General features: G+C 52.2%; 2 protein-coding genes across 2 annotated transcripts in view; both read left to right on the forward strand.

Annotated features, from left to right (window-relative positions):
* Positions 1-7,674, forward strand: part of DCHS1 (dachsous cadherin-related 1) — a 34,562-nt gene extending 26,888 nt beyond the window's left edge. Inside the window, exons 13-21 of the mRNA XM_054439198.2 lie at positions 146-355; positions 1,327-2,205; positions 2,329-2,442; positions 2,614-2,825; positions 2,920-3,074; positions 3,268-3,398; positions 3,513-3,796; positions 4,126-4,264; positions 4,604-7,674. Coding sequence (XP_054295173.1) covers positions 146-355; positions 1,327-2,205; positions 2,329-2,442; positions 2,614-2,825; positions 2,920-3,074; positions 3,268-3,398; positions 3,513-3,796; positions 4,126-4,264; positions 4,604-7,215 — 4,736 coding nt within the window. The 3' untranslated portion in view covers positions 7,216-7,674. The remainder of the gene's footprint in view (positions 1-145; positions 356-1,326; positions 2,206-2,328; positions 2,443-2,613; positions 2,826-2,919; positions 3,075-3,267; positions 3,399-3,512; positions 3,797-4,125; positions 4,265-4,603) is intronic.
* A 1,631-nt stretch (positions 7,675-9,305) lies between these two features.
* Positions 9,306-16,210, forward strand: TPP1 (tripeptidyl peptidase 1). The gene is made up of 13 exons (XM_054439208.2): positions 9,306-9,607; positions 9,724-9,795; positions 10,076-10,215; positions 11,215-11,365; positions 11,561-11,688; positions 11,836-12,014; positions 12,130-12,328; positions 12,482-12,670; positions 12,922-12,991; positions 13,431-13,551; positions 13,664-13,822; positions 14,002-14,127; positions 14,307-16,210. The coding sequence occupies exons 1-13, from the start codon at positions 9,531-9,533 to the stop codon at positions 14,445-14,447; spliced, it is 1,752 nt and encodes a 583-aa protein (XP_054295183.1). The 5' UTR covers positions 9,306-9,530; the 3' UTR covers positions 14,448-16,210.
* Positions 16,211-16,214: the final 4 nt, after the last annotated feature.

The following is a 16,214-nucleotide window of genomic DNA, read 5'->3' on the forward strand; positions in this document are numbered from 1 at the left end:
ATGACACATGTGTGCCTGAGAGGTATGGAGAGATGGACATTTTCTGGTTTGTGTGCACCTAGTGAACATATATGAACACTGTGTGGTGTGGATTTCTCCATGTGTTGAGGGCAAACTAGACCTCATTGATTTTGCTTCCCCACAGTGTATGCCCAGGACAGGGGCTCACCTCCTCAGTTAACGCATGTCACTGTTCGAGTGGCTGTGGAGGATGAGAATGACCATGCACCAACCTTTGGGAGTGCCCATCTCTCTCTGGAGGTGCCTGAGGGCCAGGACCCCCAGACCCTTACCATGCTTCGGGCCTCTGATCCAGATGTGGGAGCCAATGGGCAGTTGCAGTACCGCATCCTAGGTGAGAACCTTCCCACTCCCACTAACTCAGCACCCACTTGCCTGGTTCCTGCTCCTTCTTGGCTGCTGTCAGCCTCAGTGCATGTGTCTGGGTCTCCTTTTCCCTCTTGATGTCGTCCACCTTTTCTTTCATGCTTATACCCAGTGTATCTGGGTATCTCATTCCATGCTCTTTATCTCCCTGTGTGTCTCTGTTTCTATCTTCCTATTTCTTTTCTTTCTCATTTGTCTCTCCCTGTAGAACAGTCGTTCTCAAATTTTTGGTCTCAGAAACCCTTAACACTCTTAATTTTTGAGAACCCTAAGGAGTTTTTATGTGGATTATATCAGTATTTACTGTATTAGATAATAAAACTGAGATGATGTTAAAATATGATTGTGAAACAAGCCAATGAAGTATACAGCTTGCCAGTATTTCTGTGTAAGCACAAGGAAATACTAAGATTTCAAGTAACAATTTGTTGGACAGTAATTAATTTCAGAGATTAAAGCGGGTATAACTGAAGATAGCCAGAACAAACTGAATCTCTGAAGACACACACATTCATGCTCTAAACTTTCTGTCTAGAATATTCTAGAACACACAGGAATACATAAGCACACATTCCATTAACCAAGACATTATAACATCACATTATATCATAGAGCATCTGCAAATTCTACTGTATATCTGTGAGATAATGAGAATAAAAAGGCCATATAATGGCTTAGTAGTGCTATGAAATAATTTTGATCTTATGCACATGAAAAGGACTTGGGGGACTCCCGGGGTTCCCAGACCACACACAGATGATACCAGCTGCTTTATAGTATCTTCTGTTACTTTCCGTTTCTGTTTTTCTCTGTTTTTCTCCCTTTCTCTCATAGGTTCACTTGCTTTTGTGCACATGCTCACTCTCTCTCCTGTTGTCTGTAAATCACCCCCATCCCCATGACACATGTATATTTATATGTGCATGCCCTTCTCTGCAGATGGGGACCCATCAGGAGCCTTTGTCCTAGACCTTGCTTCTGGAGAGTTTGGCACCATGCGGCCACTAGACAGAGAAGTGGAGCCAGCTTTCCAGCTGAGGATAGAGGCCCGGGATGGAGGCCAGCCAGCTCTCAGTGCCACGCTGCTTTTGACAGTGACAGTGCTGGATGCCAATGACCATGCTCCAGCCTTTCCTGTGCCTGCCTACTTGGTGGAAGTGCCGGAGGATGTGCCTGCAGGGACTCTGCTGCTGCAGCTACAGGCTCATGACCCCGATGCTGGAGCCAATGGCTGTGTGACCTACTACCTGGGTGCGGGTACAGCAGGAGCCTTCCTGCTGGAGCCCAGCTCTGGAGAACTGCGCACAGCTGCAGCCTTGGACAGAGAACAGTGTCCCAGCTACACCTTTTCTGTGAGTGCAGTGGATGGTGCAGCTGCTGGGCCCCTAAGCACCACAGTGTCTGTCACCATCACAGTGCGCGATGTCAATGACCATGCACCCACCTTCCCCACCAGTCCTCTGCGCCTACGCCTGCCCCGCCCAGGCCCCAGCTTCAGTACCCCAACCCTGGCTCTGGCCACACTGAGAGCTGAAGATCGCGATGCTGGTGCCAATGCTTCCATTCTGTACCGGCTGGCAGGCACACCACCTCCTGGCACTACTGTGGACTCTTACACTGGTGAAATCCGTGTGGCCCGCTCTCCTGTAGCTCTAGGCCCCCGGGATCGTGTCCTCTTCATTGTGGCCACTGATCTTGGCCGTCCAGCTCGCTCTGCCACTGGTGTGATCATTGTTGGACTGCAGGGGGAAGCTGAGCGTGGACCCCGCTTTCCCCGGGCTAGCAGTGAGGCTACGATTCGTGAGAACGCAGCCCCAGGTGGGTCCCCAGCCATTTCTTCCAGATTCAAACTCCCAAATGGGCTGGGGTTGTGCTTTGAAAATGTCCCCCAAACTCTACCAGTCTCGCGCTCACAGTCCAACAATACCGTTCTTTCTGCAGGGACTCCTATTGTCTCCCCCAGGGCCATCCATGCAGGAGGCACAAATGGACTCATCACCTACAGCATTCTCAGTGGGAATGAGAAAGGGACATTCTCCATCCAGCCTAGTACAGGTAAGGAATAGGAGCAGGGGCTCTGTGCAGGACAGGCTACTGGGGAAGCAGGTTCTTTGCATCAGAGGAGCCTTTGATGGGTGAAGGGCTGTCCTTGAGTAAGGGGTCTCAGAGAAGGAGGCTCCAGGGCAAGCAAAGGGGGCTGTCACTGATGCATTCTGCCTCCCCCAGGTGCCATCACAGTTCGCTCAGCAGAGGGGCTGGACTTCGAGGTGAGTCCACGGCTGCGACTGGTGCTGCAGGCAGAGAGTGGAGGAGCCTTTGCCTTCACTGTGCTGACCCTGACCCTGCAAGATGCCAACGACAACGCTCCCCGTTTCCTGCGGCCCCATTATGTGGCCTTCCTTCCTGAGTCCCGGCCCTTGGAGGGGCCCCTGCTGCAGGTATGGGGTGTGATGGAAAGATTGGGCGGGGGAGCAGGGCTAGTCAGACTTGTCTGTGGCCAGACCAGTCACAGCAGCCGCCTACCCTCACCAGGTGGAGGCGGATGACCTGGATCAAGGCTCTGGAGGACAGATTTCCTACAGTCTGGCTGCATCCCAGCCGGCACGTGGATTGTTCCACGTAGACCCAACCACAGGCACTATCACTACCACAGCCATCCTGGACCGTGAGATCTGGGCTGAAACACGGTGAGGCCTGGCCCTGTGGACCCAAGACCCCATCTTGGGCCTGTCCAGTTTCAAGCCCTGCCTTGAACTCATCTTGGTCCCTTGGCCACATCCTGAATTCCCCAGTCCTAAGCTCTGTCCTGAGTCCTCCTGGCCCTGCCCAGAGTTCCCCCTTATTGCCATGTCCCACCCGATGATTGTGCTTTGTGTCCAGATTGGTACTGATGGCCACAGACAGAGGGAGCCCAGCCCTGGTGGGCTCAGCTACCTTGACGGTGATGGTCATCGACACCAACGACAATCGCCCCACCATCCCCCAACCCTGGGAGCTCCGAGTGTCAGAAGGTGAGGCTGGGTAAAGTGGGTGGCATAAAGGGTGGCAGAGAGACATTTTTCTCCACCCTGCAGCTCAAGGTGGGGCTGTGTCCATGCCAAACACTCTTGTCTCATGTATTTCAGATGCGTTATTGGGCTCAGAGATTGCACAGGTAACAGGGAATGATGTGGACTCAGGACCCGTGCTGTGGTACGTGCTAAGCCCATCTGGGCCCCAGGATCCCTTCAGTGTTGGCCGCTATGGAGGCCGTGTCTCCCTCACGGGGCCCCTGGACTTTGAGCAGTGTGACCGCTACCAGCTGCAGCTGCTGGCACATGATGGGCCTCATGAGGGCCATGCCAACCTCACAGTGCTTGTGGAGGATGTCAATGACAATGCACCTGCCTTCTCACAGAGCCTCTACCAGGTATTGACACCCCTGGATCCACCTACACCTGGGCCTGGGTTGTTCCTGTTGGAGGGAAGTATCAGAGCTAGCAGCTGCTGAGGTGGGCTGGACATTGGAGCTGATCTGGGAATGGGAATGTCCCAAGTCCTGTGAACTACATCCTGGTTTTGCATCCTGTACCCAGAAAGGGGAGAAGGTGGGCATTGCCCATTCGAATACTTAGGAGTAGGGGCTCCAAGTTGGAATGGATGCCAAGCAGGGCTCAAGGAACCAAGCTCCAGAACAGGCTGCATGGACAGCAGGGCAAATGGGAAGCCTGGCCATAAGCACTTCTCCTCACACTTCAGGTAATGCTGCTTGAGCACACACCCCCAGGCAGTGCCATTCTCTCCGTCTCTGCCACTGATCGGGACTCAGGTGCCAACGGTCACATCTCCTACCACCTGGCTTCCCCTGCCGATGGCTTCAGTGTTGACCCCAACAATGGTGCGTCTTTCCCAGGATCTGCCCCTTGCCTTTGACTGTGTTGGGCTGTAATCTGACCTCATTCCTTGAATTTGTTACTCAAACTCTTTAACTCCTGGATCTCTGGCCCAGGGAGGACCTTTCCTCCCCTCTGTCTTCATTATAAGCCCCTTGTTGACTGCATGTCTAGAAGCTGTTCCCTAAGCTGTGAATCCTTGAGGCCATTCCCTTGTCTCCCAGCAGATAGGCCATTCCCTGAGTCTGACTTCCAAAACCATTTCCTAGATCCTGAAGGGTCACTCTTCTGTTCACTCACAGCCTTTACTGAATATATTTCTTTCTCTTCTGTTCTCATCTCAGGGACCCTGTTCACAATAGTGGGAACAATGGCCTTGAGCCATGACGGGTCAGGAGCAGTGGATGTGGTGCTGGAAGCACGAGACCACGGGGCTCCAGGCCGGGCAGCACGAGCCACAGTGCACGTGCAGCTGCAGGACCAGAACGACCACGCCCCAAGCTTCACATTGCCACACTACCGTGTGGCTGTGACTGAAGACCTGCCCCCTGGCTCCACTCTGCTCACCCTGGAGGCTACAGATGCTGATAGAAGCCGCACCCATGCCGCTGTGGACTACAGCATCATCAGTGGCAACTGGGGCCGAGTCTTCCAGCTGGAACCCAGGCTGGCTGAGGCTGGGGAGAGTGCTGGACCAGGCCCCCGGGCACTGGGCTGCCTGGTGTTGCTTGAACCTCTAGACTTTGAAAGCCTGACACAGTACAATCTAACAGTGGCTGCAGCTGACCGTGGGCAGCCACCCCAAAGCTCAGTCGTGCCAGTCACTGTCACTGTACTAGATGTCAATGACAACCCACCTGTCTTTACCCGAGCATCCTACCATGTGGCAGTACCTGAGGACACACCTGTTGGAGCTGAGCTGCTGCATGTAGAGGCCTCTGACGCTGACCCTGGCCCTCATGGCCTCGTGCGTTTCACTGTCAGCTCAGGCGACCCATCAGGGCTCTTTGAGCTGGATGAGAGCTCAGGCACCTTGCGACTGGCCCATGCCCTGGACTGTGAGACCCAGGCTCGACATCAGCTTGTAGTACAGGCTGCTGACCCTGCCGGTGCACACTTTGCTTTGGCACCAGTGACAATTGAGGTCCAGGATGTGAATGATCATGGCCCAGCCTTCCCACTGAACTTACTCAGCACCAGCCTGGCCGAGAATCAGCCTCCAGGCACTCTTGTGACCACTCTGCATGCAATCGACGGGGATGCTGGGGCTTTTGGAAGGCTCCATTACAGCCTGTTGGAGGCTGGGCCAGGGCCTGAGGGCCGTGAGGCATTTGCACTGAACAGCTCAACAGGGGAGTTGCGTGCACGAGTGCCCTTTGACTATGAGCACACAGAAAGCTTCCGGCTGCTGGTGGGTGCTGCCGATGCTGGGAATCTCTCAGCCTCTGTCACTGTGTCGGTGCTGGTGACTGGAGAGGATGAGTATGACCCTGTATTTCTGGCACCAGCTTTCCACTTCCAAGTGCCAGAAGGTGCCCGGCGTGGCCACAGCTTGGGTCATGTGCAGGCCACAGATGAGGATGGGGGTGCCGATGGCCTGGTTCTGTATTCCCTTGCCACCTCTTCCCCCTATTTTGGTATTAACCAGACTACAGGAGCCCTGTACCTGCGGGTGGACAGTCGGGCACCAGGCAGTGGAACAGCCACCTCTGGGGGTGGGGGCCGGACCCGGCGGGAAGCACCACGGGAGCTGAGGCTGGAGGTGATAGCACGGGGGCCTCTGCCTGGTTCCCGGAGTGCCACAGTGCCTGTGACCGTGGATATCACCCACACTGCACTGGGCCTGGCACCTGACCTCAACCTGCTATTAGTAGGGGCCGTGGCAGCCTCCTTGGGAGTTGTGGTGGTGCTTGCACTGGCAGCCCTGGTCCTAGGACTTGTTCGGGCCCGTAGCCGCAAGGCTGAGGCAGCCCCTGGCCCAATGTCACAGGCGGCACCCCTAGCCAGTGGCTCACTGCAGAAACTGGGCCGGGAGCCACCTAGTCCACCACCCTCCGAGCACCTCTATCACCAGACTCTTCCCAGCTATGGTGGGCCAGGAGCTGGAGGACCCTACCCCCGTGGTGGCTCCTTGGACCCTTCACACTCAAGTGGCCGAGGATCAGCAGAGGCTGCAGAGGATGATGAGATCCGCATGATCAATGAGTTCCCCCGTGTGGCCAGTGTGGCCTCCTCTCTGGCTGCCCGTGGCCCTGACTCAGGCATCCAGCAGGATGCAGATGGACTGAGTGACACATCCTGCGAGCCACCTGCCCCTGACACCTGGTATAAGGGCCGAAAGGCAGGGCTGCTGCTGCCAGGTGCAGGGGCCACTCTCTACCGAGAGGAGGGGCCCCCAGCCACTGCCACAGCCTTCCTGGGGGGCTGTGGCCTGAGCCCTGCACCCACTGGGGACTATGGCTTCCCAGCAGATGGCAAGCCATGTGTGGCAGGTGCGCTGACAGCCATTGTGGCCGGCGAGGAGGAGCTCCGTGGCAGCTATAACTGGGACTATCTGCTGAGCTGGTGCCCTCAGTTCCAGCCACTGGCCAGTGTCTTCACAGAGATCGCTCGGCTCAAGGATGAAGCTCGGCCATGTCCCCCAGCTCCCCGTATCGACCCACCACCCCTCATCACTGCCGTGGCCCACCCAGGAGCCAAGTCTGTGCCCCCCAAGCCAGCAAACACAGCTGCAGCCCGGGCCATCTTCCCACCAGCTTCTCACCGCTCCCCCATCAGCCATGAAGGCTCCCTGTCCTCAGCTGCCATGTCCCCCAGCTTCTCACCCTCTCTGTCTCCTCTGGCTGCTCGCTCACCCGTTGTCTCACCATTTGGGGTGGCCCAGGGTCCCTCAGCCTCGGCACTCAGTGCAGAGTCTGGCCTGGAGCCACCTGATGACACGGAGCTGCACATCTAGCTGTGGCCCAGGCTGGGCCCCGACCTGGGATGCGCACAGTGTCCCCAATGCAGGCCCCACTCTGAGCCTGCCCTGGGCAGCCTCGGACTATGACTGGCTACGGGGAGGCCACCACCAGGCCCCAGCTCTCCACCCTGAACTCCCCAGCCCCCTCAGAATACTAGGACCACAGAAGCCCTGTTGGTCACTGACCTGTGACCAGGTCCAATGTGGGGAGAAATATGAAGGAGGTAGTAGCCCTGGGTTCTCCTCAGTGAGGGATCCCTGCCCTGCACCAGCACCCTGAGATGGAGCTGAGACTTTATTTATTGGGGGTAGCGGGATGGAGGAGGTCCCTCCAACATGTTTGGACCCAGCTCCTTTGGGTTCCACTGACACCCCTGCCCCTGCCCCTGCCCAGAACCAAGTGCCAATTCTCACTCTGGAGCCTTAATAAACTGCAATTTGTATCCAGTCTCCAGCTTTGTTCTATAGGGATGACTGGAAGACACCTGGCAGAGTATTGTGGATACCTCAGGAGGCATAGAGGGGTGGTGGGGTGGGGATGGCACTGGGAGCTCAGGAGCCTAGCCTGAGGCTGATGATCACATCTCTCTGCAGCTAATCTTTTCCCTCTAATACGGGCAAAGAGGCCAGCAGGGCCTTGAGAGGGATCAGTTGGGTGGGAGAGGGGATCTTGGGGATGACCAGCTCTGGGCCTGAAGTTCTTAAAATAAGTTGGGGTGGGTACAAGAGCAGTCAAGTGGTTTGTTTGTTCTTCTTGGGGCCACTAAAAATCCACATTGTAATAAGAGCTCAATTTGTTGAGCCTTTGTCACGTCAGGCTCTCTGCAGGTGGCTGCCTTGCTTCATCTCAGTGTAAATTTTCACTCATACAAAGGGATTTGGGAACCACTGGTGTTGACTGTTCTTTGCGGAGCCAGGCTGTGAGGGAAAGGCGATTGGCCAGTGTTTGAGAAGTTCATGGGATTGAGGAAATTAGAAGAAAAAAAAAAAAGTTGTGGTCAAAGAGAAATGTTTCTGAGCATGATGCTAGTAAATACAGCTCTAGGATCCACGCTTAGTGGGAAACTGGAGGGATCAATGGACAGAAGGAAGTCAGATTAATAGGAGTGAGGAAAAACAATGGCTTGAAAAAACAGAAGGTTATAGTCTAAGAAAGGATTCTATAATTATAATTTGAAAGGTAGAGCAGTTTTGAGAGATAGCAAGCCCAATGTAGCCATGGGACTGGTTTGTTTAAGTGAAGTGAAGGTAATGCTCATTGGGTTTAATGAGATGAAGAAATGGAAGGTTAGGGTGTTGAATGGGTCTCTTACCTAGATATTTTGATCATCTAGGTCAAATGATCGCAGGAGTTGGGAGGGACAGAAAGGTGAAGTGCCATAATCTTCAGTGTGGGGATATAATCTATAGGTTAATGGATGTCAGTGGCCTGTAGGACCACAGCAGGAGTAGAGGGATCTATCTAAAAAGTATTGAGGTCAGAACAAGAGATTTCACATGAGTATTGGATTAATGGTTTTGGAAGTTAAAATGACACTGCTGACACCATCTTCCATATGGATTTTTTGGGAAAAAAAAGGAAGACTGGAAGGGAATTGAATCCTCAGGGTTTTAACTCTCATTGAAAATCCTCTTGTAATGACCCCAATTCGAAGTAGTAAACTCAGACCTCCTTGCGGGCTTTGAGTTACCATTAGAAGAAGCAAAGGTCTGTTTCCATTTTATCCACCTGAGCCCACTAAACAAGATGCAAGATTCCTCCATGGCCCTTAGAACAAAGTTGATTTCCTTGAAAACCTTGGGAACCCATAATAAACAGGACCCCAGCTGATTGTAGATCTCCTGGGAAGCTACTTAAAACTGGAAACTGATTTGAATAAAAGGATCCTGGTCTTGCAAAAGCTTTACTCTGTTCATAAATGCAGTCCTAAAATGAACACAAAATTGATAATATGGGGACATAAAGGATAAAAGAGGAAAAAAAAATTTTCACTGCAATCTTTCGAGGCAGATCACTTTTATATAAGTCTCCATATTGTAAATGCAGAAACCTAGGCTCTGAGAGGTTATTTTGCTGATGTCATACAGCTAGGAAGAACCCCAGTCTGTGGGTCTCTAGAGCCTACTCACTTGCGGTGATTCCCAGGGGACCAGGCTCAGGACTCAGGTGGGGAGCCCTGGGCTTACTCAGTGCTTGACTGGCCAGAGGGGAGAATCCGAGTGGCGGCCCCACCCTTGCCTAGCATTCAGGACCACCCATGCAAGGGAGGAGCCAGCACCGTCACTAGTTACTAGGCGGAGGGGTAGTGATGGTGGAATATAGAGCTCATGTGATCCGTCACATGACAGCAGATCTGCGGAAGGGCAGAATGGGACTCCAAGCCTGGTGAGAAATTGAGAGGGCTCGGGAGAAAGGGATCATGTTGGAGGGAGCACACATTGGGAGGGTGGGAACACAAGGACAACGTGGCTCCCACTGAAACCCACCTGCTGCCCCTACAGCCTCCTAGGGCTCTTTGCCCTCATCCTATCTGGCAAATGCAGTTACAGCCCGGAGCCTGACCAGCGGAGGACGTGAGTTGACTTAGCACAGACTGCCCCCTTCCCCATACCCTGTTCTGCCTCCCACTGTCCTGGTCCTAGCTTCTCTCACCCCCATGCCAGCTCCTAGTACGCACTCCATAGCTTCATCTCTAGGTTCCTAGGCTCAGTCCCCTATCATTCACCTCATGTGATCTGTATCTGCTCCTAGGATCCTACCCAAGGTCTCAGCTCCTAACCTGGAACCTTCCATGACCAATATTTTCCATCTCCACCCTAACCAAAGCCATGTCCCTGACCCCTGACCCTACAGGCTGCCCCCAGGCTGGGTGTCCCTGGGCCGTGCGGACCCTGAGGAAGAGCTGAGTCTCACCTTTGCCCTGAGACAGCAGAATGTGGAAAGACTCTCGGAGCTGGTGCAGGCTGTGTCGGATCCCAGCTCTCCTCAATACGGTGCCTTTTGGGACTAAGGACAGGATGTGGGATGCAGTTGAGGGACACAGGGCTGGGTTGGGCATGGGATGGTGATCATGTCAGGGCCTGCCAAGACACTTGTGTTCCTCAGGCTAGAAACCTAAAAGGGGATGTGGTTCAATATACAGGCTTTATGTTCAAATATGAACTCAAATTCTGACTCTGCTACTTACTAGCTACCAGGCATCTAGTACAACTTACGTTTCTTCCCCTACCCTCAAATCCATTCTAATTTCCTCTTTTGTTCACATACTAAGGCTGCCAGTTCTAACTCCCAAAGAGCCTTTGGATTAGTCTACTTCTTACTGTCCTTTGTTACTACCAACTCAGTTATTTATTCCCACTCCTGGACTACTGCCCAGCTCCCTAACTGATCTGCAGTCTCCTCCCTCCTCCCCACCCCTCACTGTACTCCCCCACTCTGCTTCAAAACAGTCTCTCCAACAGTCAAAATGGATTGGTTCCTTCTCCTGGTTAAAGTCCTTCACAGCAGGGGGAGTGTGCACGTGTGAACTGCAGAGGCTGGGGATGGGGCAGTGTGACACTAGTGTGCATGGCAGGAAACAGTGACTCACCATCGTGTTAAGCTTAAAATCAACAAGTATGCAAATTTGAGCTAAACTGGGTAACTGGTGCCGAAAGATTTGAAAACATTTGCTGGACATAAGCTTAAAATTAAAATGGAAAATTTATATGTATTAACCTCATTCATTTTCAAGATCATGGCAATACATGCTGTGGTGCGACATTTGCAACTTACTGGCCTTTAGGGTAAATCCATATTCTTGGCCATGGCATTTCAAGTCTCTCCAGCCTTTTCTTCCTTTGCTCCCCAAGTACACCCTACACCTGCACACACAGCCCTCCTTTACCCTGTTCCAGGCTTTGGGAAGTCCTGATGTCTCATAGTTGAGGTCCAAAAAGGGGAGTTTGGGAAAGCAATGAATGAGGGCAAGTGCCTCTTCTGAATCCCTGCAGGAAAATACCTGACCCTAGAGAATGTGGCTGATCTGGTGAGGCCATCCCCACTGACCCTCCACACGGTGCAAAAATGGCTCTTGGCAGCCGGAGCCCAGAAGTGCCATTCTGTGATCACACAGGACTTTCTGACTTGCTGGCTGAGCATCCGGTGAGAGGAAATGATTGCTCCATGGAGGGCACCAGTCATCCCATCAGTGAGATGGATGGGAGGGAGTTGAGAGCTTGCTGGGGCTTGTGGGTGGGAGCTAATGTATGGGGAGACTGACTGACTGCCCAGGGATGCTCAGAGGTAGCTTCTTGTGTTCCATTTTGAGCTTTCTGACTTCTGTTCTCTGACCTCCAGACAAGCAGAGCTGCTGCTCCCTGGGGCTGAGTTTCATCACTATGTGGGAGGACCTACAGAGACCCATGTTGTAAGGTCCCCACATCCCTACCAGCTTCCACAGGCCTTGGCCCCCCATGTGGACTTTGGTAACACCTATGGGGTGAATGGAGGTTGGGGCACACAGATCCAGGGGCTGAGGAAGTTTAGATGCCATTGGGGACTGGGGGTGGGGTGAGTTGTAAGGTGGGCATTACAGTCTATAAGATCTCCTCAAGCCTGACTTCTCCCTACAGTGGGGGGACTGCACCGTTTTCCCCCAACATCATCCCTGAGGCAACATCCTGAGCCGCAGGTGACAGGGACTGTAGGCCTGCATCTGGGGGTGACCCCCTCTGTGATCCGTAAGCGATATAACTTGACCTCACAAGACGTGGGCTCTGGCACCAGCAATAACAGCCAAGCCTGTGCCCAGGTGAGCCAAGCAAAGAGCCCCAGGGTCCTCATAGCCTCCACACAGTGTCCTCAGTTCCTTACCACCCTGGGACTCACCCTCGGACCCACGATCTCTGCTCTGACTCCCTCCATAGTTCCTGGAGCAGTATTTCCATGACTCAGACCTGGCTCAGTTCATGCGCCTCTTCGGTGGCAACTTTGCACATCAGGCATCAGTAGCCCGTGTGGTTGGACAACAGGGCCGGGGCCGGGCCGGGATTGAGGCCAGTCTAGATGTGCAGTACCTGATGAGTGCTGGTGCCAACATCTCCACCTGGGTCTACAGTAGCCCTGGTACTACCAAGAGGACTGGACAGTGGGGAAGGGGGTGGGAGATGGGTGTTGATCCCTGCTCCCTCAAGGGAATGCTATAAGCTGGAGAGAGATCCTGACAACCCCCAGTGACTATCTTTGTGCCCATCCCTCAAAAAAAAAAAAAAAATCCAGGCCGGCATGAGGGACAGGAGCCCTTCCTGCAGTGGCTCATGCTGCTCAGTAACGAGTCAGCCCTGCCACATGTGCATACTGTGAGCTATGGAGATGAAGAGGACTCCCTCAGCAGCGCCTACATCCAGCGGGTCAACACTGAGCTAATGAAGGCTGCCGCTCGGGGTCTCACCCTGCTCTTCGCCTCAGGTGACCTCCTACCCTAAACTTAGACAACACTTACACCTCTGCAACCTGGGAGCTTTGACTCCACAGTGATCCCTGAGCCTGGTCTCTGACTCATAATCTGAACTCAGACCTTCCAGTAGGGACCACTGACCTGACCTCTACACTCTGACCTCCTACAGTAACAGCTGACACGTAAATTTCCTCTCTGACATCTGAACCCACATACTAAGCCCTAACCAATTCATATGAATGCTACACTTGGTCTCTCTCAGGTGACAGTGGGGCCGGGTGTTGGTCTGTCTCTGGAAGACACCAGTTCCGCCCTACCTTCCCTGCCTCCAGGTAAGTACTCTAGCCTACCACTCAGGTATAACCACCACCTTTCACTTGTGATCTCATGATGTAGAACCTTTGTCTTGACCCCACCATGTGCTCCTGTGGTTCAGCCTTAAGCTTTGCCTGCCCTGGTTGCTGTACTCCTGTCTCTTCCTGTAGGTCCCAGGCCCCAAATCTCTTGTGTGGGATACAGCTCCCATCGTTCCTTTTCCTCAGTCCCCAGGCATTTTAGTGGAAGATTTGGTGGGTGTTCTGTAGAGAAAAGTGTGCACAGTCACCTCGGGCCATGCCTTGAAGGCTCAAAATCTCTTAGTCAATCCCATGTACATGCTTCCCCACAGAGTCTAGTTCCTCCAGCAAGATCTGGGCTATACTCACCCCTCCCCACATATCTTGGAGGTCCCCTTGGGTCCCCTACTATCTGAATGCTGTCTTCTCCCCTCAGCCCCTATGTCACCACGGTGGGAGGCACATCCTTCCAGGAACCTTTCCTCATCACAAATGAAATTGTTGACTATATCAGTGGTGGTGGCTTCAGCAATGTGTTCCCACGGCCTTCATACCAGGTACATGTGTTTGTGTGGATGGATGCAGGGTAAGAGTGAGGATGGGGGATCCTCAGTTCAGCTGACTGCTGGGCAGGCCACATGCCAATACTCACTCAAAAATGCCTTTCAGGAGGAAGCTGTAACCAAGTTCCTGAGCTCTAGCCCCCACCTGCCACCATCCAGTTACTTCAATGCCAGTGGCCGTGCCTACCCAGATGTGGCTGCACTTTCCGATGGCTACTGGGTGGTCAGCAACAGAGTGCCCATTCCATGGGTGTCTGGAACCTCGGTGAGAATCAGCCCATCTCCAAACTCTCACTCAGGAACTACCCTTACCCCCTAACACCTTGAGCACCTTGCACCTAGAACCCCTGACTCCTTAGAGATGTCTGATACTTTAAAGCATCACTCCCAAAAAGTCCAGTCACTTAGAACCCCTGACCTCTACTTGTACCTTCACTCTTGCAGGCCTCTACTCCAGTGTTTGGGGGGATCCTATCCTTGATCAATGAGCACAGGATCCTTAGTGGCCGCCCCCCTCTTGGCTTTCTCAACCCAAGGCTCTACCAGCAGCATGGGGCAGGACTCTTTGATGTAAGTATGGAAGGGAAGGGTGTGGACACTTTCATACAACTATGGGGAGTGCTAAGGGGGACTTGGGGGCAGTTAGGGTGGTGTGGAATAGCCTCTGAAATGTGAATATAGGGTAAGGAGATACACTCTTTAAGTACTGGTACTAGTAGGCCCAGATCTGATGCCAGCCTCCTCCCTAGGTAACCCATGGCTGCCATGAGTCCTGTCTGGATGAAGAGGTGGAGGGCCAGGGTTTCTGCTCTGGCCCTGGCTGGGATCCTGTAACAGGCTGGGGAACACCCAACTTCCCAGCTTTGCTGAAGACTCTACTCAACCCCTGACCCTTTCCTATCAGGAGAGATGGCTTGTCCCCTGTCCTGAAGCTGGCAGTTCAGTCCCTTATTCTGCCCTATTGGAAGCCCTGCTGAACCCTCAACTATTGACTGCTGCAGACAGTTTATCTCCCTAACCCTGAAATGCTGTGAGCTTGACTCCCAACCCCACCATGCTCCATCATACTCAGGTCTCCCTACTCCTGCCTTAGATTCCTCAATAAGACACTGTAACTAGCATTTTTTGAATGCCTCTCCCTCTGCATCTCATCTTTCTCTTTTCAATCAGGCTTTTCCAAAGGGTTGTGTACAGACTCTGTGCACTATTTCACTTCATATTCACTCCCCAATTCACTGCAAGGAGACCTCTACTGTCACCTTTTACTCTTTCCTACCCTGACATCCAGAAACAATGGACTGCAGTGCATACTTCTCAATCTTTGCTTTATGGCCTTTCCATCATAGTTGCCCACTCCCTCTCCTTACTTAGTTTCCAGGGCTTAACTTCTCTGACCACTCTTGTCTTCCTCTCTCATCAACTTCTGCTTCTTCATGGAATGCTGACCTTCATTGCTCCATTTGTAGATTTTTCCTCTTCTCAGTTTACTCATTGTCCCCTGGAACAAATCACTGACATCTACAACCACTACCATCTCACTAAATAAGACTTTCTATCCAATAATGATTGATACCTCAAATGTAAGATGTGTGATACTCAACATTTCATCGTCCACCTTCCCAACCCCAAACAATTCCATCTCGTTTCTTCTTGGTAAATGATGCTATGCTTTTTCCAACCAAGCCAGAAACCTGTGTCGTCTTTTCACCCCACCTTCAATCAACAAGTCCTAATGACTGCACCTCTTAAATATATCTTTATCAGTCCACAAGTCCTTCCAATTATATTTCCCAAGTATATCTAGAACTTATCCACTTATATCCCCACTGCTACTACCTTAGTTTAGGGCTATATTCTCTTGAAAAAAACAGTGTCCTTACTTCCTGCCAATCCCCAAGTCATCTTCCAGAGTAAAATGCAAATCCCATCAGGCCACTTGGATGAAAACCCTTCAAGGATTACTGGATAGAATTCAGGCTTTTTTTTTGTTTTTCCCCCAATCATAGCTCACAAACCTTCCTTGCTATTTGTTCTTAAATAAAAAATCATTTTTCCTCCTCCCTCCCCAAACCCCAAGGAACTCTCACTCTTGCTCAAGCTGTTCCGTCCCCTTACCACCCCTGATACAATTGCCTGGTTAAATTCCAGAATTCTTGCAAGACTCAGTTCAGAAGTCACCTTCTCTCCTGAATGTTTTGATTCCCTGAGGCTACTTTATTTTGGTATGGCTGAAAAATCCTAGATTTTCTAAACAAAACCTGTTTGAATCTTGGTTCTGATATGGACTAGGAGAGAGACTGGGTCAAGTAAGCTTATCTCCCTGAGGCTGTTTCCTCGTCTGTTAAGTGTGAATATCAATACCTGCCTTTCATAATCACCAGGGAATAAAGTGGAATAATGTTGATAACAGTGCTTGGCACCTGGAAGTAGGTGGCAGATGTTAACGCCCTTCCTCCCTTGCACTGCGCCCCCTGTGCCTACCTCTAGCATTGTAACGACCACATAGTATTGAAATGGCCAGTTTACTTGTCTGGCTTCCTTTCCAAGACCGTTGGTGCCTAGAGGACTAGAATCGTGTCCTATTTAACTTTGTATTCCCAGGTCCTAGCTCAGGAGTTGGCAAATAAGAATTAAATGTCTGCTACACTGAAAACCTC

This window comes from Pongo pygmaeus, chromosome 9, assembly GCF_028885625.2.
Source record: "Pongo pygmaeus isolate AG05252 chromosome 9, NHGRI_mPonPyg2-v2.0_pri, whole genome shotgun sequence".
NCBI lineage: Eukaryota > Metazoa > Chordata > Mammalia > Primates > Hominidae > Pongo > Pongo pygmaeus.

Coding starts and splice junctions, on each gene's coding strand:
- TPP1 (XM_054439208.2), top strand. CDS start 9,531: ATGGTGGAATATAGAGCTCATGTGATCCGTCACATGACAGCAGATCTG. Junction 11,366..11,560: donor ACTTGCTGGCTGAGCATCCG/GTGAGAGGAAAT, acceptor TCTGACCTCCAG/ACAAGCAGAGCTGCTGCTCC. Junction 12,992..13,430: donor CCTACCTTCCCTGCCTCCAG/GTAAGTACTCTA, acceptor TTCTCCCCTCAG/CCCCTATGTCACCACGGTGG.